The sequence below is a fragment of the Notamacropus eugenii genome, chromosome 3 (genome assembly GCF_028372415.1).
Source record: "Notamacropus eugenii isolate mMacEug1 chromosome 3, mMacEug1.pri_v2, whole genome shotgun sequence".
Classification (NCBI taxonomy): Eukaryota; Metazoa; Chordata; class Mammalia; order Diprotodontia; family Macropodidae; genus Notamacropus; species Notamacropus eugenii.
Window position 1 is genome coordinate 346187087 of NC_092874.1, and position 23596 is coordinate 346210682.

General features: G+C 39.6%; 1 protein-coding gene across 2 annotated transcripts in view; it reads left to right on the forward strand.

Moving 5' to 3' along the window:
- Positions 1-20469: 20469 nt before the first annotated feature.
- PRDM6 (PR/SET domain 6) overlaps positions 20470-23596 on the forward strand; it is a 170124-nt gene continuing 166997 nt past the window's right edge. Inside the window, exons 1-2 of one of the 2 annotated variants that reach the window (XM_072597171.1) lie at positions 20470-20512; positions 21252-21855. In XM_072597171.1, coding sequence (XP_072453272.1) covers positions 21261-21855 — 595 coding nt within the window. In that variant the 5' untranslated portion in view covers positions 20470-20512; positions 21252-21260. Of the gene's footprint in view, positions 20513-20643; positions 20824-21251; positions 21856-23596 lie in introns of those variants that run through there. The other variant, XM_072597172.1, reaches the window with a different exon arrangement.

Here is a 23596-nt window from a genome sequence, read left to right on the forward strand (position 1 = left end):
ACTCAGATACTTACTCACTGTAGGTCCTTGAACAAGTCACTTATTCTCTGCTTGCCTTAGTTTCTCCAACTGTAAAATGGGGATAATAATAGTACCTACCTACTAAGATTGTTTTGAGGTTCAAATGGCATATTTGTAAAGCACTTAGGACAGTGCCTGGCACACTGTAGGTTCTTTTATCCTTCCTTCCTTCCTTCCTTCCTTCCTTCCTTCCTTCCTTCCTTCCTTCCTTCCTTCCTTCCTTCCTTCCTTCCATTATGTAAAACAATTTGGAATGGTGCTTCAAAATTTATTAAACTGTTCATATCCTTTGACTGAACTATACTACTACTAGACATATTGGCACCCCCTCCCCATCAAAGAAAAAAGGAAAGGACTAATTTGCATAAAATATATGTAGCAGCTTTTTTGGGGAGTGTGGGGGGGAGGTGCCCATCTATTGGGGAGTGGTTAAACAAAGTGATGTATGAATGTAATGGAATATTATTGTGCAATAAAAAATAATGAAATGGAAGAAAACTGAGAAGACCTCAGAAGGAACTAGGAAGACTTAGATGATATGATGCAGAGCAAAATGAGGAGCGGGAGAACAATTTCCATAATGAAATAGCATTGTAGAGAAAATAAATTTAAAAGATTTTAGAACTCTGATTAATGTAGTGACAAAACATAAGTCTAAAAGACTAAAGATTAATCATGCCAACCACCTCCTGCTAGAGAGGTACTGGACTTAGAATCCAAACTGAGACATTCACGGACGTGACCAATGAGGGAATTTGTTTTGCTGGATCATGCATATTTATTATGAGATTTTTTTTTTGTTTTCATTTTTTGTGAGGGGGAAGGTGAGGCAATTGGGGTTAAGTGACTTGCCCAAGGTCACATAGCTATTAAGTGTCAAGTGTCTAAGATCAGATTTGAACTTAGGTCCTCCTCACTCCAGGACCCATGCACTATTCACTGCACCACCTAGCTGCCTCTTTTGTTTTCATTTTAAAAAAAACCCCGCATTATTCTATTAATAGGTGCAGTCGGAAAGAGACAATAAGCAATTATAAAAAATAAGTTTAAAAAAAGCTTTAAAAAATTTTAAAAATGAGTGGGACAATATATAGAAGCCTCACACTTATATATAGTGAATACATTTTTGAGTCAAAATCTGTATGTTCTTCTATTGTTGGTAACTCCCTGTAAGAAAACTGCCAATTTAGATCTATAACTGTCATGCAACTTTTAGTCTTAGAGAGTTGCCTGGGGCACTGAAAGGCTAAATGACTTACTAAAAAGTCAGTATTACTCAGAAGCAAGATTTCAAGCTAGATCATCCTGACTCTGAAGCTATCTCCATATCTACTGTGCCATGTTTCCTCATAAATACATGTCCTGTATGAAATAAAAAATATTATTTAAAAATATATCTATAACTATCTATGTTAATTGCAATTGTGAATTAAGGTATTGGCTTTAAATTCATTCTTAGGAATAATAAATAACAGATTGTACCTAAATGATTAAAGCAAAATACAAGTACAAGAAATGGCAATCAATTTTACAAAGTATTCTCTTTTTATGAAATATTTGGACTAACTTTACCAAAAATTGTTAATAATATGACTAGAAATCTCATTACGCAACTTTGGTCAACAGGAAATCTTGAAAGTTGAAGTATTAATGGCAGGTATACCATGATAAAGTCTTATAGAAGTATTTGACCATCTTTACTGTCATCCAAATGGATATTTATTTTGAGCAAACAATTTAAAATGACTTTTAAAGTATCTACTAATAATATAGGTATATGTGTGTATGAAAATGTGTATATATATATGTATGTGTATATACGTATACATATATATAGTTTTGAAATTCGAAAATATACTTTCAGATTAGTACCAAATAAATTGCTAGTTCATCAAAATATTTCATTTGAAAAAATTTTTTCAATGTTTTTAAAAATGTTTCAAAAGGCATTCTCACTTCTTAAGATATATTTGTAAGAGTCAATTGATTAATCCCTGTATTATTAACATGAATAAAATGCAGTAAGGAAAAATTGAGTTCTACCCCAGCTAAGTGTCACAGTAAATATAATGGTTGACCTGGAATCAGAAAGACAGATCTTCCTTAGTTCAAATTTGACTTCCGACCTTCACTAGCTATGTGATTGTGACCCTGGGCAAGTCACCTAGCCCTATTTGCCTCAGTTTCATCATCTATAAAATGATCTGAAAAAGGAAATTGCAAGACACTCCAATATCTCTACCAAGAAAACCCCAAATGGGGTCAAAAAGAGTAAGACATGATTGAAAAAGATGACTGAACCGAACCTCCAGCTTATTCAACATTATAGCAGAAAACAAGGCAACTGACTGATGTAAAGTGTTATTAACAAGCGCAAACTGGGTCATGTGAACAAAAGATGGAGGACTAGACATTTTCTTTGATCCCCATGACCTCTTAAACCTCTCCAAAACAGAAATTATGCACCCAAGATAAAGCGACTTCAGGTATCTTCATGGTCTAGGACACCTAGAATCCAAAATAAGGTAAAAAAAAAAAAACCAAAAAAACCAACAACCCAAAACAGCCAAACCCATGAACAGATGGTCACTAACCATGAGTTAATTCAGTAGCCCTCTCTCACCTCTCATGTGACTGGCTGTGAGACTACACTAGCAAACCCCAGGACACAGCATAGGCTTAAAACAAAACTAACCCCCATGCTCCAGTTCCTCTTCTTTCTAGTACTGTAAAGATTCAAGCTCTAGTCTGTGTAAATTTTCCTTGACCAAGACAGACATCTAGGCAGCTGCAGCCCCCGAGGAGAAATAGTCTGCTGGAGCCACAATCCTGTAGCATCAGTGTTGCAAAGTTCTGAACTGCTGGGCCATAGAACTAAGGGAAAAAAAGCAACAGGATAAGACACCAGGAGAGGATATCATATGTGAAGAACAATGCAGCAGTCCATTAAGCCTGAAGGGAAAAGAACAGAATCTATTTGGGGCCAGTTCTGACCACCCAAAAGACATTTGTGACTGAGACCTAGATTGGTGAACTGTGAACTGAGAAGCATAGAAGAAGACTGAGACACTCAGATTTGCTCCCAAGGAAACTATGATCAGAGGGGAGGGAATCATAAAGTGAGTGATAGGGAAAATAAGAGGAGTAAAAAGGTTTAAATTACCATACATTTCAGGAAGAAGAAAATCAAAGACCTTAAACATAAACAGACAAATCAAGAGGGGAAAATAGTAACAATGGAAGGAAATACAGCTTCCACATCTAGTAAAAAAAAAAAAATTAAGACCTCTATGAATAAATACTGCAAAACAAAGGAAAATGATGCAACACTTGATGAAACAGAAGAACCTGTGGAATTTAAGGAGGGCATAGGATCACAACACAGTATGCCTGTGTAATTACAAAATGAAATTAAAATTATAAGTAAAATTTATGGCTGAGTGAGAGAGAAGAAAAGAAAAGAGGAAGGAAGGAGAAGGGAGGAGGAGAAGGGAGAAGATGGGAGGAGAGGAGAAAAGGGGAGGAAAGAAAGGAGAAGAGAGGAGAGGGGAAAGGAGGAAGGAAGAGGAGAGGAAGGGAGGTAATGAAAGGAGGGGAGGGGAGAAGAGGAGAGAAGAGAAAGCAAGGCAGAACAGAAAAAAAACAACTGGAATCTACAGTGGCACGCCTACCAAAGAAACAAAAAAGATAGCAAGAGATTGGAAATGCAAATGCATAGAAGCAAAGGACAACTTAAGAGAAGCAAAAAAAAAAAAAATGCAATAAGAAAATTAAAAAAAATACGTTCACTATGAAAGCTAAATACACTAATCTCAAAGCCAGGATGTGTAAAAACAACCTAAGGAGCATAGGCCTCCCACAAGAACATGATCAAATAAGAAACTTCAACATTATGATGAAGGAAATAATAGAAGAGAACTGCCCAGAACTTCTGAATATAGAAAATGAAATTCCAATAGAAAGAATTCATAGATTACTTTCAGAAAACAACAGCAATGAAAAAGTTCAAGGTAGCAAATGCATAGTGGTTAAATTTGACAGTTCAATTCAGAACAAGTTCTGCAAACAATCAGGAGAAAGACTTCAAACACAAAAGAAAGGACATTTGAATAATGCAAGGATATTTTGCACCCACTAGAAAATATAGGAAGAAATGGACTAATGTGTTCCGGAGGGTAATGGAGCTCAGGATAGAGACCAGGGTGACCTATCTTGCAAATCTGAGGTTAGCAGTATAGGAGAAATAAAGGATGTTCAATAATGAAACATTTATTGAAATAGAACTAGAAATGAAGAGATCATGTGGTTCTTGAATATCTCAAATGAGAAGAATACAGGAGGAGTGAATAAATGTAGCAGACAAGAATAGCAAGAGTGAAAGAGGGACAGCAGAAATACCAGTAAGAGACATTTTTCTAAATGTATGAAAGGAGACACAGTTGAAGGCACTACTCTGGTAGAAGTAACAGTGAAGAAAGACAGGAGGCATTAAGGACAGAATTTGGTGACATCCTGCTTTGATGAATCAATTTTTTTATGGGACTACATTACAACATGGGAAGATACATGAAAGTGGAGGTAGGGGAACAGAGGTCTAGAGAAGTGTGTGTAATGTGCTGAGGTTAAATCAAGAGCTAGTAATGAGGAAAAGGTGACCTCTATGGTCCCAGAAAGAGGGGTAGGTGAGGAGGGGGAAAGATTGTAAAGGGGGAAGGGATAGGAAAGAGAACTTTGGTGCTGGGAGGGGATTTCACTGATGAATGCTACTCTGGGTGGATAGAGATGGTCTGTGAAGGGGATGGGGACTTTACACTGGATACTGAGGAATTTGATGCTTTCAAAGTCTACATGTTCTACATTGAGAGGCAGGGAGTTAGAACCTCTAGAGGCAACTGGCACCTGAGGGACAGGGAGAGGTGGGACCCAGGGAGGAAATTTTGAGGCTTATGCAGGAGAATGGTAACCAAGGGGACTTATAAATGGTCTGTATAACCAATACCATGGTGGGGGAGGGACCTTACCATAGGGCAGCACCATTATTCTGGGAGCAAAGAACAATGTAAAAAGAGAGAAAAGGGATAGACATGGGGAAGGCCCTATGAGACAGTGGCAGAAAGTTCCTAGTAGGGATGACCTAGAATGGAAAATTTGATTGCATGAAATATACAAAGAGAGAGAACAGATAATTTTAGGTGTCATGAATCAGAGAATGAGGGTCTAGAGCAGTCAGAAAGAAAGGATGAATATTGAAAAAGTGAGAGAAATTCTTTTTTGGAAAGGGGAGCAAAAAAATTAAATTTATAAAATTTATGAACAAGACTAGTTGAAAGGGAGGAGAGAAAGGGGACATCTATCTAACTGAGAAGAAAAAAGGAGTGAAAAATTAAATAAACAGATAAAATCAGAAGAGACATAAAAACTAATGAGCAAAACTCCAAAAGGAAAGGGGTAACAAATGAAAAGAGGGAATTAGGGGTGAAGGGAAGAGAGCCAGTAAGAAGTTCACCTTTGGGGCCCACCTTAAAAAAGATTAAGGTAAAGTAACTAAAAGATCATAATACTGTGTTTACAGAAGATGAGAAAAATCATAACCTAAAAAAAAGAGACAGACGAAAATATGAACCTAACTCTTTTAAAAACATTTTTATTTTCTCCCCAATTACATATTGAAACAAATTCTTTAATTGCTCAAAAAATTTTTGAGTTCCAGAATCTATCCCTTCATCCCTCCCTCCTCTACACCTCCCTCAGATGGTAAGCAATCAAATATAGGTTATACATGTGCAATCATGCAAAACAATTCCACATTAGTCACTTTGTACAAGAAGACTCAAATATAAGAGTGAAAGTGAAAAATGACAAGCTTCAGTCTGTATTAAAACAATATCAATTCTTTTTCTCGAGAGATAGTATCATTAGTCCTTTGGGATATTCTTGGATCATTGTATTGCTGTGAATAGCTAAGTCATTCACAGTTCTTCATTGTACAATATTGCTGTTACTGTGTATAATGTTCTCCTAGTTCTGCGCACCTCATTTTGTATATGTTCATATAAATCTTTCCAGGTTTTTCCGAAATCATCCTGCTTGTAATTCCTTATAGCACAATAATATTCCATTATAATCGTATACTACAGCTTGTTTAGCCTTTCCCTAACTTATGGACATCCCTTTGATTTCTAATTTTTAGCCACCACAAAATGAACTGCTATAAATATTTTTCTACATATAGATCCTTCCCTCACTCCCCTTTTAAGGTCTTTGGAATACAGAACTAGCAGTAGTATTGCTTGGCCAAAGGGTGTGCACAGTTTTATATACCTTTGGGCATATGAACCTAACTCTTCAATGTGAATGGATTAAGCAATCCAATAAAATGAAAAAGTAACGGATTGGATAGAAAAAATCCCATAATCTGTTGCTTATGGTAAACATTTTTTTAAAAAAATTCTAATTTATTTATTTATTTTTAGTTTTCAGCATTCATTTCCGCAAGATTTTGAGTTCCAAATTTTCTCCCCATCTCTCCCCTCTGCCCACCCCAAGACAGCATGCTTTCTGATTACTCCTTCCCTCAATCCTCCCTCCCTTCTATCACACCCCTCCCTTCTCTTATACCCCTCCCTTCTATTATTTTGGAGGACAAGATAGATTTTCAAACACCATTGCCTGTATATCTTATTTCTCAGTTGCATGTAAAAACAATTTTTAGAATTCGTTTTTAAAACTTTGAGTTTCAACTTCTCTCCCTTTCTCCCTCCCCACCCATCGTCACTGAGAAGACAAGCAACTCAATATATGTTGTATATGTGTAGTTACGCAAAAGACTTCCATAAAAGTCGTATTGTGGAAGACTAATTATATTTTCCTCCATCTTGTCATGCCCCCCCATTTATTCTACTCTCTCTTTTGACCCTATCCCTCTTCAAAAGTATTTACTTCTAATTATGCCCTCCTCCCATTTGTCCTCCCTTCTATCATTCCCCATGTCCCCCCACTTGTCGCCCTCTCCCCTATTTTCCCCCAATGTAAGATAGAGTTTCATAGCAAATTGAGTATGCATGTTCTTCCCTCCTTAAGTCAAATGTGATGAAAGGTTCACTTTTTCCCTCTCCCCTCCCCTCTCTTCCTTTCCACTGAAAAAGCTTTTTCTTGTCTCTTTTATGTGAGAGATAATTTTCCCCATTCTATTTTTTCCTTTCCTCCCAATATATTCCTCTCTCACCCCTTAATTTTATCATATTCCAAGCCCTCCTATCCCTTAGTAGAGAAGCTTCTAAATTCCATGTTATCCTGATTATGTGTCCACAATACTTGAATGGTTTCTCTCTGGCTGCTTGTAATATTTTCTCCTTGACCTGAGAACTCTAGAATTTGGCTACAATATTCTGAGGAGTTTTCCTTTTGGGATCTCTTTCAGGAGGTGATAGGTGAATTCTTTCTATTTCTATTTTACCCTCTAATTCTAGAATATCAGAACAGTTTTCCTTGAGAATTTCTTGAAAGATGATGTCTAAGCTCTTTTTTTTTATCCTGGTTTCAGATAGACCAATAATTTCTAAATTATTTCTCCTGAATCCATTTTCCAGGTCAGTTGTTTTTCCAATGAGATATTTCACATTGTCTTTTAGTTTTTGATTCTTTTCATTTCATAATTTCTTGATTTCTCATAAAGTCATTAACTTCCACTGGCTGTATTCTAATTTTGAAGCAATTATTTTTACCAGTGAGCTTTAGGACCTCTTTTATCATTTGGCTAATTCTGCTCCTTTTTGGGGGAAGTAATTAACAACTTAATTTTTTTTAATATATCATTTATTTTTCAGTTCTCAACATTCACCTCCATAAGAATTTGAATTCAAAATTTTCTCCCCATCTCTCCCCACCTCCCAAACCAGGACAACATGCACCCCATTCACCCCTTCCTTCAGTCTCTTCCCTTCTATCACCCCTCTTCTTCATTCCACTCCCCTCTATTTTCCTGTAGAGCAAAATAGATTTCTATACCCCATTGCCTGTACATCTTATTTTCCAGTTGCATGCTAAAACAATTTTAAAAATTCATTATTAAAGCTTTGAGTTCTATATTCTCTCCCTTCCTTCTTTCCCAACCACCCTTATTGAGAAAACAAGCAATTCAATATAGGTCATACATGTGTAACCATGCAAAACACTTCCATAATAGTTATGTTGTGAAAGACTAACCACATTTCCCTCTGTCCTATCCTGCCCTCCATTTAATTCTGCTTTTTAAGGCATTCTTCTCCTCATTGACTTTTTGGACCTTTTTGCCATTTTGGTTAGTCTATTTTTAAAGGTGTTATTTTCTTCAGCATTTTTGGGATTCTCCAACAAGCTGTTGACTTGTTTTTCATGATTTTTCTTGCATTGGTCTCATTTATTTTCATAATTTTTCCTCTACTTCTCTTACTTGGGATCTTTTTGGGGTTTTCCATGGCCTGAGAATATTTTTATTTTTCTCGGAGGATTTCGATGTAGGAGCTTTGACCTTGCTCTTTTCCTCTGGTTCTATGCTTCAATCTTCCTCATCATAAGAAATAACCTTTCACCAAGAAAGTAACCTTTCATATTCTTATTTTCCCTCCATTTGGTCATTTTCTCAGCCAATTACTTGACTCTTGAACTCAGTAAAGGGTTCACTGTCCTAAGTTTCAGGGGTTTTGTGCAGTTGTTTTCAGAGATATCTCTAGGTACCTGTAAATTCTACAAAGTGGTATGATCAAAGGAGAGGTTTTTACTTCTCTCCTGATTTGCACTGTGGTCTGTGAGCAACCATAAGCACACTTTTCTGCCTTAGAACTGTGAATAGGATTCCTTCTCCACAGCCACTACCAGCTCTGCCATGCCAATGATCCTCCTTGCCCCAGGACTGCTACTCAGGACTGGGACCCAGATCAGTTACTTGATTCCCCCACCATCTGTAGGCCTAGAGCTCCAGAAGCAACTGCCAGGGCAGCAATGGCTGCTGCCACCATGGGGCTGGGGTTGGGGCTGGGATGAGACTTTATTCTTCTCTCACTCAGGTGAGAAAGCTTTCCCACTGACCTTTGAAGCTGTCTTTGGCATTTACGGGTTGAGAAGTCTGGAAAGTGCTACAGATGCCAGTGATTCAGTGCCCTGAGGCCTGCTCCAGTCCTGTCTGTGCTGGTATGACCCATGTTGGGCTGTGTTCTGCTCTGAGCCCAGTGCAATAGGCCCTTCCTGTCAGCCTTCTAGATTGTCTTGGGTTGGAAATCTGTTTCACTCTGTCATTTTGTGGCTTCTGCTACTCTTGAATTTTTTTAGTCATTTTTTACAGGTATTTTGAGGGGTTATATGAGGAAAGCTCAGGCAGGTCCCTGCTTCTACTTTGTCATCCACCCTTGAGGATCTTTTTTTAATATCACAAAAAGATTCTATCTAAAGCCAAAAATAAGCATCATATACAACTGGGATACACGAGACCCTTTTACAGTAAATATAGGATTGAAGTAAGGATGCCCCCTCTCTCCAGTATTACTTGATATCATTTTGGAAATGCTAACAACAGTAGTAAGAAGAGAAAAAATGACAAGAATAAAGATAAGTAAAGAGGAGATAAAATTATCTAAGTTTGCTGCTGATATAATGATTTATTTGGGAAATCCAAGGGAATGAATAAAGATACTAACTGAGATAATGAATAGTTTCAGGAAAGTTGCAGGGTACAAAACAAATCTTCTATATAGTTAAAAAAAACATACAAGAAACAATAACAGAAAGGGAAATTCCATCCCAAGTAACTGCAAAATCTATAAAACATTTGGGAACTGACCCCCAAAACACATAAAAGACTTGTATAGCTTCAAATACAATGTGTTCTCTAAAGAAATAAGGATTAACTTAAATGGATGAAGAAATATTCAGTGCTCATGGTGAGGCTGTATCAACATAATAAAAATGATAATGCTATGAAAATTAATTAATCCTTTTAATATTATGCCAAGTAAATTACCAAGAGGATAATTTACAAAACTTCGTAGAATAATAGTAAAATTCATTTAAAAAAAAACAAAAGCTCTAGATTATTAAGGGAAGTGATGAAAAGAAATAGGGACAAATAGGGAATAGCACTTTCAGATCTTAAACTGTATTTTAAAGCAGCAGTCATCAAAATCATATGGTATTGGTTAAAAAATATAGATAGATCAATAGAAAAGACTAGACACGGGAGCTTCTAGAGTAATAGAACTAAATAACCCAGTATTTAATAAAGTGGAAAATGTATATTGCCTAGGGAAAACCTCCATATATGATAAAAAAAAAACTGTTGGGAAACTGGAAATCAGTCTAGCATAAATTAGGCTTAGAGCAACACCTTATATCATATTACACAATACATTCTAAATGTATATGTGACCCTTAATATTAAAGATCATATTATTTTAAAAAATTGGAAGAGAAACAGATCATATGCCTCCCACAGCTATGGGCAGGAGATGTATTCTTAATCAAAAAACACATAAAAGCAATTACAAAAGATAACAGATAACTTTGATTACATCAAACTTGAAAAGCTTCTGTATAGACAAAATCAACTGGCAGAAGAAGAGAAGTTGATTGAATGACAAAAAAAATCTTTGTGTCAAATATGTGTAGTAAGATAACTAGATCTATCTATCTATCTATCTATCTATCTATCTATCTATCTATCTATCTATCCATCTATCATTCTCTTGGATGCCCTTATCACAATATATAACATATATTTATCTATTGGGGAATCACTGTGTGTATGTCTATACATACTCACACATACCACCCCCCACCCTCCCCTTCCACACACACACATGGAGTCATCTCCCTAAACAACTCTGAGGTTTTACCTCACACACTATAAATTGACAAGAATGATGAAAAGTGGCAAACAGTCAATATTAGAGGAGTTGTGTAGAAGGATAGACACATTAAAAGCCATTCTCCAGGAGCACATGCATATGTGTGTGCACACACATGCACACACACACACACTATTAGCCATTCCTCAATAGATAAATTTTCAAAGGTATGAACAAATGATCTCAAAAGACTGCAAAGTAGTCACAATCACATCAATGCCCCAAATCACTTATAATAAGACAAATCCAAATCCAAACAACCCTAAAGTTTCACTATACACCCTGCAAATTGACAAAAATGACAAGAAGTCACAAACAGTCAATGATGGATGAGTTGTGTGGAATGATAGATATACTGACACATTGCTGATGGAGCTGTGAAATGGTAAAATCATTTTGGAAAGCACTTTGGAATTGTGCAAACACAGTGACCAAAATGTACATGCTGTTTGAACCAGAGACTCTTATTGATGACTTTATATTTTAAGGAAGCTATCAATAAGAAAAAAGTCTCCATGTACTCCAAAATATTAATAGCAGCACTTTTTTGTGGTAACTAAGAATTGGAAACAAAGTATATGCCCATCAGGCTATAATATTGTGGTACATGAATATATTAGAATATTATTGTGCTGTGAGAATATAATGAACAGAGAGAAGCATGGAAAGGTTTTTATGAACTGATGCAGAGTACACAGTAAGCAGAGACAAAAAAATGATGTATGTAGTTACTACAACCATGAAAAATGGAGAAAACAATGCCACACAAAAAAAATAAAAAGTAAATGTAACAAAATTATAAAGATGAAGCAGAATTTGAATGAAGAGTATGAGAAGAGACCCCTCCCTACCTGACCCCTTCATGGAGGTGAGAGTTCCACAGGCATCACACATTGCATATATTTTCATACTTACAATATTTTCGGAAAACAAACTCCAACTTCTTCTCTCACCACCCACACCAGAGATCATGATCTGAAGGAATTCTGCCTTGGACTCTTTTACTCCTGATTGATAATTGTCTCTCCCAGAACACTATTCCAGGAAAGCCCTGACTGTGATCCACTTCCCTCTGTTCTCTCTCTCTGACCACCTCCTACAAAACCATTTCAACACCTTACTTACATCCTTTTTTCTCCCCCCAGACCTCTCTTCAAGTTTGGAACCATGAACTTTTTGTTCACATCAATTCTACCAGTCTTTCTGGAGGGGGCATGTCAATTCACTCCCTGTGAACCCATTCATCATTTCGATAACTTTGTGGAACAAAGTATCCCTTCCTGACCACCAGGGAGTTACTATTACCCTCATTGAAAGGTAAGTTACTTAAAGGCAAGAACTGTCTTTTCTTTTGTATTTGTATCTCCTGCACTTAGAGTACTTAGGACATAGTAAGTGATTTAAAAATGCTTTTTTCATTCATTCATTCACATGAAGATCTTGAACCAGTGGCTTGAGTTACCTTGGCCACATGTATTCCTGACAAGTGTGCCTCACTTCCAATGTACTCTAAGTTTATACCCACTCTTAAAACTGATGTGTGTACTTGTGGAATAGTGTGTCCCAGGCTTATGGATGAAATGTTTTTAGCTACTATTCTTACTATGTTATCTTAGTAAATGCCTTTGCCTTGATTTAATTTTGTCTATCGAATGAATATTAAAGTAAGCTCACCAATGCATGTTCATGAGTTTTAGATTTAGGAGTTCAGATCAAGAGAGTATCCTTTGAAACAAGGTTATAATAATCCCCATGGGGACCTATCTACCAACCTGTGAGCACTGAGTTGGGAAGCTAGCACAGAAGTGGTGTTATACAAGATTCTGTTCATTAGTTCTAAATAGTGGATTACTACGTAGATCTTTATAAATTTTATATAATACACTCCCAAATTATCTTAATATTTTAATTATTTCAAACTCTAAAAATCATAAATTATGTTTTGTGGTACTTAATCTCCTCAGTTATTTGGATCATAATGTTCCATAATGGGGTTAAAATGGGGTTTGGGTAAGTGGATTTTCTCACTTAAACATTTTTTCAATATAACATTAAAAAAACATTTACAAACCCAAGAAGAGCTAATGCCATTGACCTATCTTTGTATAGGAAGCCTTATCTGGTAATTTCTCTTTAGAGAAATTATCTTTCCACTTTCCTTCAATGGTCCTTATGATGACTTTTAATAACAAATGTGAAACTTCAAGGCTTCAGGTCAGATTATTCTCTATAAAAAATCTTAAGATTTTGAACATACTAATTCCATGCATTGTCCAAAAATTTCTTAAAAGGTGATAGATAAATCCTGTCATTTTTGTGCTGAAAAAGAAGTTATAGATTTAGAGACAGGAGGGATCTTGGGTTCTTCTTGTGTTCAAATCTGAACTCAGACACTTACTAGCTGTGTTACCCTGGGAAAGTCACTTAACTCTGTTTGCCTCAGTTTACTTATCTGTAAAATTAGCTGGAGAAGGAAATGACAAACCATTCCAGTATCTTTGACAAGAAAGCCTCAAATGGGGTTATAAAGAGTCAAGCAAAACTGAAAAACAACTGAACGAGAGATCTTAGAGATGACATTACAATCAACTTGTGTTTCACATAAGAAACCTGGTTCCTAGGGAAGGGATGTGACCCAAGATGACACAAATGCTAAAGTGACAGATCCAGGTTCAAATTCAGATCCTCTGGACTGAGGTCTAGCATTCTTTTTACTGGATTCTTTTACCAGCTTCATTCAAGAGTGAGGTGAGGTGGGATTTTCTACTATACGTTCTCCCCACACAACCATTACACAACTCTTCTGGAGGTTAGAGTACGTTCCCTTTGGAACTCTACTCAAGACTTATAGTTAACCTCTTTGCTCTCTCATTTCTGTTTATACAAATTCTGGAATGATAGGGTCATGGGATTAGAATTTAAGGTGAAAGGGATTTTAGGGAGACATCTAGTCGAATCCCTTTATTTTATAGTTGAGAAAACTGACACCCAGAGGGTTTAGATGACTTGTCGAAAATTATGCAGGTAATAAATTCCCTGCCCATCTGGGCCAATAATGATTTTTGAGCTTATAACGTTTTCTGCCTGTACTAGTCATTCATTTGACACTCCTTGAATAAGATTTCATACCTATGCCTTTTCTCCTAAATACATCTTGACCTCCTTGAGAAGCAGTTCACACATCTTTGATACTCTCATAATATCTAGTACTGTGTCTTGCATATAATAAGTGCTCAGCAAATAATAGTTGATTAATTGAAAGGTTGGTTGATTGCTTTTGACTTGTAGGTTGTAGTGTCAGACTAATAAATCATTTCTTAAAATCATGATAAAATCATTGAGGCAAAGAGAAGAGGGTGGGAGTGGAAAATGACAAGATCTTGTGATGAAGTGTACATCTCTTGCCCAATTATTATTTTTCCTTTATTTATCAAACTTTTAAAAAAAGTAGTTATTTTGATGGTTAATTGACTCTATATAAGTTCTTCATGAAATAAAGGAGCCATTTGATTTTTTTTTTCAAACTCTTGAGGTCTTAAAGGGAAATCATAGTAGATATACTTTGCAAAACCAAAGGATTTGGTTAAAGGATTTCCTAGGAGAATTAAGTGACTCCAGGGATTAGTAATAGACAGCAGAGCCTTTCACCTCTAGGTCAATAGTTCACATACAAATCACGTCTGTAGTCCCTTGAAGCCATTGTTTGAGTGACAGCTGTTGGGTGGCCAGGGTGAAATGAGTTATAGGGTCAAGCACAATTCAAGGGAACAGGTGCTGTCCATAGCAGCCAAATCTTATCGCTGACAGTCTTGCCAGAGACTGAGAAAAAGTGGTAAGAAAATAGATTGATATTAGTTTCTAATTTCCAGGATAGTACTTAGTTCAACAAAATAAAGGAAAACTTTATTTTTCACTCCAGTGTCTTGTTTTGTTGGCCGCCTATGGAGAGAACAGCACTTTGATTGTTAATTTCACTATAAGAAAAAATCCCAACATGTATATGGTCCAGTGGACATCAGATTGACAGTAAATGGGACAACCAGAATGCTAACTGGTGTGACTGCATCATCACCACATAGTAATTTCCTTACTTGATGTGCTAATCTTTCTATACAACTTTCTATACAACTCTCTTACAAAACTTATGACATGTCTCATCTGATCTGTCATTAACATATTCTTTCTTCCACTTTAGTAATAGACAGGAATAAATAAGTAGGGGACATTAAGAAAATCATGCATAAGCTACACCGTGATGAAAAAGAATTTTTTACATACATTTGCATATACATATCCTCTTTCTTATGAGAAACTTCACTCACCTCACTCAGCACCTGGATTCTTGTTATATACTATACAAGTTACTTTGCAAGGTGGATGATGGGTAATGGAGGGTCAAAGCAGAAGTCAGTATCCTAAATTTGTTTTTCAAAACAGAAATTAAGGTAGTTCAGTTATTTGCCTTGAGGAAGAGTGACTTGGTCATATATATCTATGCAGTTATGGTTAGTGTGGTTTTAGGGTGGCTCCAATGGTACTAATGCCCTTCCTAAAACAGTGTATCAAAAATAGCTATTTCTCAGAGCAATAATTGTTTGATTCATCATGGGTTTTCCCTTTCTTGGTCATGAGACCCTGAGCCAAATGCAGTCAAAAAAAGAGAAAGGCAACAGAATGAGAATAATATAAAAGTATCTGTAAATCCCCTAAACTGTAGTTATGGATATTTCTCCCAATGTCCCTTCAAATGGTCAACAGTCTAACAGCCTAGAACACCATCATTCTTGCAAAGAAAATAGTATACTCTGGACAGCTCTTATTTGATTTCTAATGCAACTCTTAGGAGAACCTGAGGTTGCCTTGGCTAATACCAGTTCCTTATTTGCTAAGAGAAATTTCTTTCTGATTCCAGATTTCAGAGTGCCCTATATGTTGTGAAGAATATTCTTTGGGGGAGCCAGATGAAGGGGATCCCACTGAGCCCAGTTCATCCTTTGCTCATTGTTAAGTCTACAAAGTTGGATATCTTTGCTCTTTGAGGGACTTTCCAGAGGAATGGAAAAGAGGGAGAGGAAAATCGAGAGAGAATTCCCTTCTCCAGTTTGAATGCTTCATCTTCAAACAAATTTTTTACATAGATAGAGAAGATGCTCCCTCTTTTTCTCTCTCCTTCCTTTCTCCCTTCCCTTTTACTTCTCTCCTTTCCTTCTCCATTCCTACATTCTATCTTCCTCTCCTCCTCCTCTTCCTTAAAAAAGAATTTGCAGAAAGAATCTGCAAATCCTTTCAGAATGTCTGCATTAATGAATTATTAACTCAGCCACCCATGACCTTAAAACTAGAACCAAGAGAGGCCTAGGGCAGGGAGAAAAGCTGCTGAAATCTTTATTGGACTCCTGTCAAGGGAAACCGACCATTTGTCTTCCCTCATCAGGAGAAATTAATTAATATGAAAGGCAAACTTTTTAATTGCGTGTCAAATGAAATCAGATAGAGGCTTTCCCCAACAGAATCACTTCACTGCCTTTCAGCTGCCTCGGGTAGTCCCTCTCCTCTTCAACCCCAGCTCTTTTCCACAACACCCAGACAACAGGAGAATTGGCTTCCTGGGGATTATTTTAATTTTTTCCCTGGGAAAATGATGAATTTGGGTAGTTAATTTATCGATCCTGGCTCCTCTTCCCGCATGTTTTATTTTAGAGGTCATTAATCAATGAAGAAAAACACCACTAGGTCCTCCCTTCCATTTAATACACTCACACTCCTTATTTATTCCTCTGGAACAAATTCCCAGCAAATATTCGCCTATTGATTTGGGAGCCATGGACTTTTATAAAGGTTTGATCGCTTCCTGAGCTGGTGAAGTGATTTGTTTCCATTGCCGTTCTCTGTAAAATGATGGAGGGGGAGGGAGGTGAGGAGAAAGAAGGGAATGGAGAAGGGGGAAGGGAGGAATGGTTGATGAGAGACAGAGAGTGATAGAGATGGGGGACAGGAAGGGAGGGAGAGGATAAAATGAGAAGAAGGAACAGAATCAAGAGTGTCCATTACATGCAATATGATATGTGAATATTTGAACCGAAGAATATTTGAACAGGAGAGAAAAACAAAATGATAAAGCACATCTCTAGAGACAAGTTGGTTAAGGTGGGAATTCAAACCAAGGTGCAGAAGGCCTCAAAATCTCAAGGTCTATACAAAAAGAAAACTGTGGGCTAGACTAGTGCAGTGAGATACTGATTCAGCAATATTTTGTCCCAGACGATCAAATCCTATTTCTAGCTGGCCACTCTCTGCCATTCCCTTCAGAGACCTCAATCCATTTCTCATTGCTCAGGACCCGGACTAGTAGCTAGGTCTTGTAAGGATGCACTTATGCCAGGGATGCACTGACATAGAATTGGCTGCCTCTTCCTCCCAGCAAAGACTTTTCCTCTGTACTAAGGGTTTTCAACCTGGTCTCTTGGTTGAGTTTCTCTTTCATCCCTTTTTTGCCTGTGTTTCACCCTCACTCTTTTCTCTTTGGTTTGCTCTCAAACTTTCCCCTTTTCTTCCACTTACTATTATTCTCTTACCCACCAGTCATTCAGCTGTCATCAGTCTGTCTGCCCCTGTAATTGTGAGAAATGGGCTATTATGGTCCCATTGTTTCAATGCCTAAATACTGACAGCTCTACAGATGGGGGAGGGGGGGCAGCGAGGAAGACAGATTATCTTGACAACTTTCTTCATCTCAAAACTGTCCCTGCTTACCTCCACCTCATTTCCCAGACCCAGAACTCAGAAAGCTTGAACCCCATTCCCTTCCAGAGTCCTGAATTCAGGAATAAGTAATGTAATTTCCCATTGATATTAGAACAGGTCCCTAACCCAGGGGATATTAGCCCTTCTCTGTCCTCCACTCACCTTTCTACAATGCTAAGAAAAGGATATGTTGTGTCCTGAATGTTCCACCACTACAGAAACATGACTTCAACGCTGAGGGGCAGGGAGCTATCCTAGTCATGAGACTGTGAAGGAGGAGATAGGTGAAATGGGGCATCATTTCAGGTTCCTGGCCCCTATAAGAAAACTTCGTACCCACATTTCAAGAAATTTTAAAGTAAATGGGTGTCACAGAAGCTTCTCAAACCTTGAAAGGTGATGAACTGGTAGAGAAAAAGGCAGGCTTTGGGGAATTTGGGGAAGATGTGGGGTGGAAAGGCAAGAGTGCTTGCATGTTAAAGTGGGAGCCACAGTGACAGAGGCAAACGCCGGAGAAGAATTGATGATATTACAGTGACAACGTGAGAATTCAGATTAAAACCCCAGAGAGGCAGTAGCGTTCTGCTCTTGCTTGGAAGCAGCGCTTCCACTTGATTCTCAGCACTGGACAGAGAAAGTGTGAGAAAGACTTTCTGTCTTCTCCCGAAGCCTGAACAAGTGCATTTCAGAAGTTCCACGAGTAGATTAGTCGAGAAAAGTGCTGAAAATTCATTCTATCTGACACAATGAAACTGATCAAAGACAGCTTAGATTGTATGGTTAGCTTCACAGCTCATAAAATCGTAGATTTTTTTTCTTAGTGGTGTTTGCCTTTGGCTTAGGTGTTATCAATCTGCACAGCACATGACGGATGGCCTTGTCAAAATGACGCCAGTCAAAACATTTTTAGAGGAGCTCTGTTCAAATCTGTGTTAAAATGTCCTGCGTTAGAAGCAGACAAAATCTAAACAGCAACTTTTCCCAGGCTCTGCTAGAATGAATGAAAGGGTAGAAAAAAGAACAGAAAGTGAGAAAGGAAAGGACTCAGAGAAGATTCCAAATAATTGTGTTATGGTGTGTATGTGTGTGTGTGTGTGTGCGTGTGTGCGTGTGTGTGTTTAAGATAAACATTGCATCGTCTGTTTTCTTATCTGCTCTATGTAAGGAGTAAACAGGAGGAAAGCTTGGTGCTTTTCGAAGACATTCCCGTATTCCAAATCCTTGTAGTACAAAAGAAGGAGAGAGAGATAGAGAGGGAGAGAGAGAGAGAGAGAGAGAAAGAGAGAGAGAGAGAGAGAGAGAGAGAGAGAGAGAGAGAGAGAGAGAGAGAGAGAGAGAGAGAGAGAGAGTGGTGCAGTGAGAAGCTCCAGCACAGAACGTGTTTTCAACCTGAATGCATCCTAGTGCGTTTGAGTAGATTTTTGAAACCTGAGTTCTGGAAAGAGGTCTATGCTTCAATGGGGCAGATTGTAAACAGCGGGTATTGCTGCTTCCTCCTGGCTCTCTGGAAGTGGACCTCTCCAGAAGCCAGAGAGAACAGACGGTAAATGGAATCAAAAGTGTAAAGGCACAGTTGTGCCACCAAAATGTGAATCCAAACAACTGAAGAAGAATGAAAAATGCTTGAAGGAGAAAAGAGAGCAGATCCAGAGGAGAGAAAACCGTAAGAACTTAAGAAAAAGGTGAGACAGTCACAGATACAAAGGGGAGAAAGTCTATGAAAACTTTTTCAGGTAAAAGAAAGCCTTGCAAATAAGAAGGTCACATTATATAAGTTCCAGGGCAAGATATAGTTCCTTTAGAAGAAACTGAGTCCCCAGGCTTCTAAACCCTGAAATCAAAACGGGATCTACTTTCTATTCAATGTTTCTCTCAAGTAACATCACCACCCCTTCCATCCAATAGAACTTTCTCCCGGGAGCATTTCTGTTTTAGAGAATATGCATGGGTAGGCAAGTTGACTCAAACATCAAGTTGACTAACATTTCAGGGGAAGCGTGGGACTGCAACAGGGAAGCACACGTTCCCAGGAAATCTTCAGTCTGTGTTCATAGCTCCCAGAACGAAAACATAGGTATATGAAGATTCCTTTTTCGTTTCTTAATTTTCTCGTTTCAAGACAAAGGAATAAAAGGCACCTAAAAAAACAAAAACAAAACATAAAGAACGAGAGACAACAGAACGAGGGACACCAATAACAAAATAAAATAAAAATTGGAAGTGTTAGACGTGGTGTAAGGGAGAGAGCATCAGACTAGCATCTGGATCCTGCGGAGTTATATACCCTTCTATCTCGCCTCTTTCTTTTTCCGTTCCTGGTCCTACCGCCTGTCTGCCTTCCTCTCTGTATCTGTCTCTGTAGGGTGTCTGTGCCTCTGTCTGCGTCTTTCTATCTCGATTTCTCTTCGATTAAAGCGCGCGCGCGCGCACACACACACACACACACACACACACACACACACACACTTGTATTTTGTGCTGTCGTAAAACCCACGTGTTCAGCAGGGAGGCTGCCAGAGAGCAAGGCAGAAGAGCCGGGACGTGGCTGCCAAGAGCAGCCCCACGGCGGGTCTGGGCTGCCGGGATCTGTCCCAGCCACCTCTAGCTCAGAGTTCCAACTGCTCCCTCCGCTGGCTTCCAGGATCCTTTACCCTCTGATCACCCCCACATTCCTCTTCTTTCCCCTGGCGACTCGCGATCTTCAGAGACTGCTCTGGAGCATGTAACCGCGCGCGCACGTACACACACACACACACACACACACACACACACACACACACACACACACACACACACACACACACACACACACACACACACACGTCTCTCTCCAGCTCTCCACTCCAAGTCCAGCACCCCTCGGTTCCCAGGTAAGGGGTGGGGGAGGGGTGTATAAGCTGAAATTCTGGAATCGAGGTCCCTTGGGAGAACAGCGTAGAGGATGGGACGGTGGGGGAGGGTGCGTCGTGGGGTGGGGAGGTGATGGGAGAATAATGGGAATGGGAAGGAGACTCCCTTTTTCCTGCCCTGAGTACTGAGCGATCCTAAGTTGCTGAGTTCCGGTGGCCCCGGTACTCCTGGTACCTGGTTGAAGGCTCCCTCTTTAGTGGGCAGACTGATGAGGGTGAAGAGTTCCTGAAACTCAGCTTCCTACCTCTGGGTCGGGGATGTGAGGTCTAGGGTGAGAAGAGAGGGATGGCTTCAGCGTAGGAAAGAGTGTTGGGGGGCACGCAGGGAGGGGGAGAATGGTCTGAAGAACCCCACCGCTTAGCCATTAGGTTTCCCTCTTCGCTCCGCTATTTGGAAGCAAACTTTCTGTGGCTTCGGAGTTGGCGACGAAACTGGTGGGGGTGAGGGGATGGGCAAGGGAGATCGCTGGAGCAGTTGATACAGTTATGGAAAATTCTCCCCAGAACTCTGGAAGCCTTGGCTCTCCTCTCCCCGGAGCACTACGAGCCCGCGTCCTCCTTTCGGAGACTTACAACTAGCTAGGTCTCTCCTCTCCTCCCCAGGGTCTGCTTTGACCATCCTCTCCCCAGTCTGACCGCTCCCCCTAAAACTCGGCTCTCCCTTCTCTTCCCTTCCCCGCCCCTCTTCCCCCAACTCCAGGCGTCCGACATGCTCAAGCCTAGAGACCCCGGAGGTTCGTCCTTCCTGAAAGTGGACCCAGCCTACTTGCAGCACTGGCAGCAGCTGTTCCCGCAGAGCGCCCCGCTTAAGGGCGGCGGCGGCAGCGTCTTGGGCCAGCCGCAGCCTCTGCCACTGCCGCCTCTGGCGCCCGAGCGCGTTGAGCCCGTGGCGGACAGCTTCCGCCCGCGTCCTGCCTCCCTGGCCTCTTCGGCCTCCTCCGCCTCCTCCACTCCGGCTTCTTCGACCGCTTCTAGCGCAGCCTCGGCCTCTTCGTCGTGCGCCGCCGCTCCCGCGGCCACTGCCGCCTCCCTGACCGGCCTGGCCGCCCTGCCCGTGGCCCAGCTCCCTGTATTCGCGCCGCTCTCCAGCTCCGAGGTGCTGCCCTCGGGAGCTCTTCAGGGCAAGGACTTGTGCGTCGGCTCCTGCTCGGGCTCCGGCTCTAAGTGCGGCAGCGGGGCAGCCGTCTGCGACAGGGGACTCCCTCGATTTCGCTGCACAGCGGAGGAACTGGACTATTACCTGTATGGACAGCAGCGCATGGAGATAATACCCCTCAACCAACACACCAGCGACCCCAATAACCGTATGTAGTGCCCTCTCTAACCCCTCCCCTCCTCCCGCTCCCTTAGGGCTTAGTTCGGTCTCTGGAGGGTGCGCTAGGTAAAAACGGGCTGGGAGGAGAAAATGGGAAATATCTGGCTCCCCCAATTCCCTGGTTCCCTGGTTATGCTATTGTAAAAGTTTTCTGACACGGGACGGGGGGGAGGGGGTAATGGACGACGACGGGACGGGGAACTCTCCCATGGCTTCCTTTCCCTTCACTTACAACCCAAAGCAACTATCGCTTCTAGGGTGCAGTAAGAGAGTGTTTGGGACAGGCGAAAACTCAACTTTCTGAACTTTGCGGGTTTAAAGACCAAGGAGCTAGGAGACAGAGTTGGAATGGGATGGGAAAACAACAGCAGGGAGAGAAAGACTTGTCACTTGCACCCAAGCCGGAGGGTTCAGAGTTTTTGAACCCTGAGATGGCTGGAGGAATTGAGGGCAGTGAGTATATTCCGGAGTGTGGTGGTTGGTTAATGATCCCTCTGCTATTTTGGGGAAGGGAAATTCGGACCTTTCTCACAAAGTTCTTGGCATTAGTGGTTCGGGAGCTTCATTTTGGGGCCCTGAGACAGTAGTGGGATAAAAGCAATCACCTTTCTTTTAGACAGATTTCTGAGAAATGGTTTTTTTTCTCTTAGATTAAACTGTGGCAAACACAATGGGCAGGGGATTATTTTAAACTTCATCATTAAAAAAGAAGAGAAGAAAAATATCTACTTCTCAGATAAGATAGGCAGCCCTAAAGTTTTCATTTCCTCGAATAGGGCTCGGGGCTGCCCCCTTCCTGCACTCACCTCGGTAGTCTTGCAGATCTTGGTAGCGTCAATAATACCCAAATGTTTATTATTATTTTTGTCTGGTGAAACGCATGGCATTGTAATTTAATGTAAAAAACATTTTATTACCTCTCAGGTATATATGTCATAGGTCAAATTAACTGTCAGAACCAATTTAGCTATGATTCTTGGATAGATAATCAAATTTAAAAGCATTTTGAGATTTTAGAGTAAAATTTCAAATGATGACCAAAGATGGATATTGACTCAAATCAGATACTTTTGTTGATCTCAGAAGTCTGATAAGTTACTCCTTTCATTTATAAATCTTACAAGTGTTAAATGTACTGTCAGTGACGTCTAGCTGTAATATTAAAAATAAGTTGAGGTTCTCAAATTGAAAGCAACGTGAGATTTTTAGAATCAACATTCCTGTAGTTACTATTTCACTTCCCTCTCTCCTGTATAAGAAAAGTTTGAATACCTTGTTCCTAGACTCTTTCCATTATATTTTATAAACTGTTGTTTCTTGTAGCACTTTCTTACCTGAAACTTATTAATTCGTTAAAAAATAACCATTTATTTAAAAGCTTCTTGAAGAGCCAACAAACCCATAATTTCCATTGTAAAATGGGAGTGCATAAATCTGATTATATTGGTCAGGGGAAAGTAAATTATGACTATAGCTAGGGAAAAAGTGGGGAAATTAATGATGCATACTTTTTAAAATCCACCCAAACCCAACCACCCATCAGACAGATAGTATATTTCCCATCCTTTCTTGACTTGCTTCTCTGAGAAGTTTTAAAGGATAAGACAAAACGAACAAGACAAACAAACGAGCAAAAAACCCTCTTCAATTTAGTTCTGGGATTTGAAAGCTCTTGAATTTAAGGGTGCAAAAAATCTGGCCTCATAGATAACATTCTCTTAAATGAATTC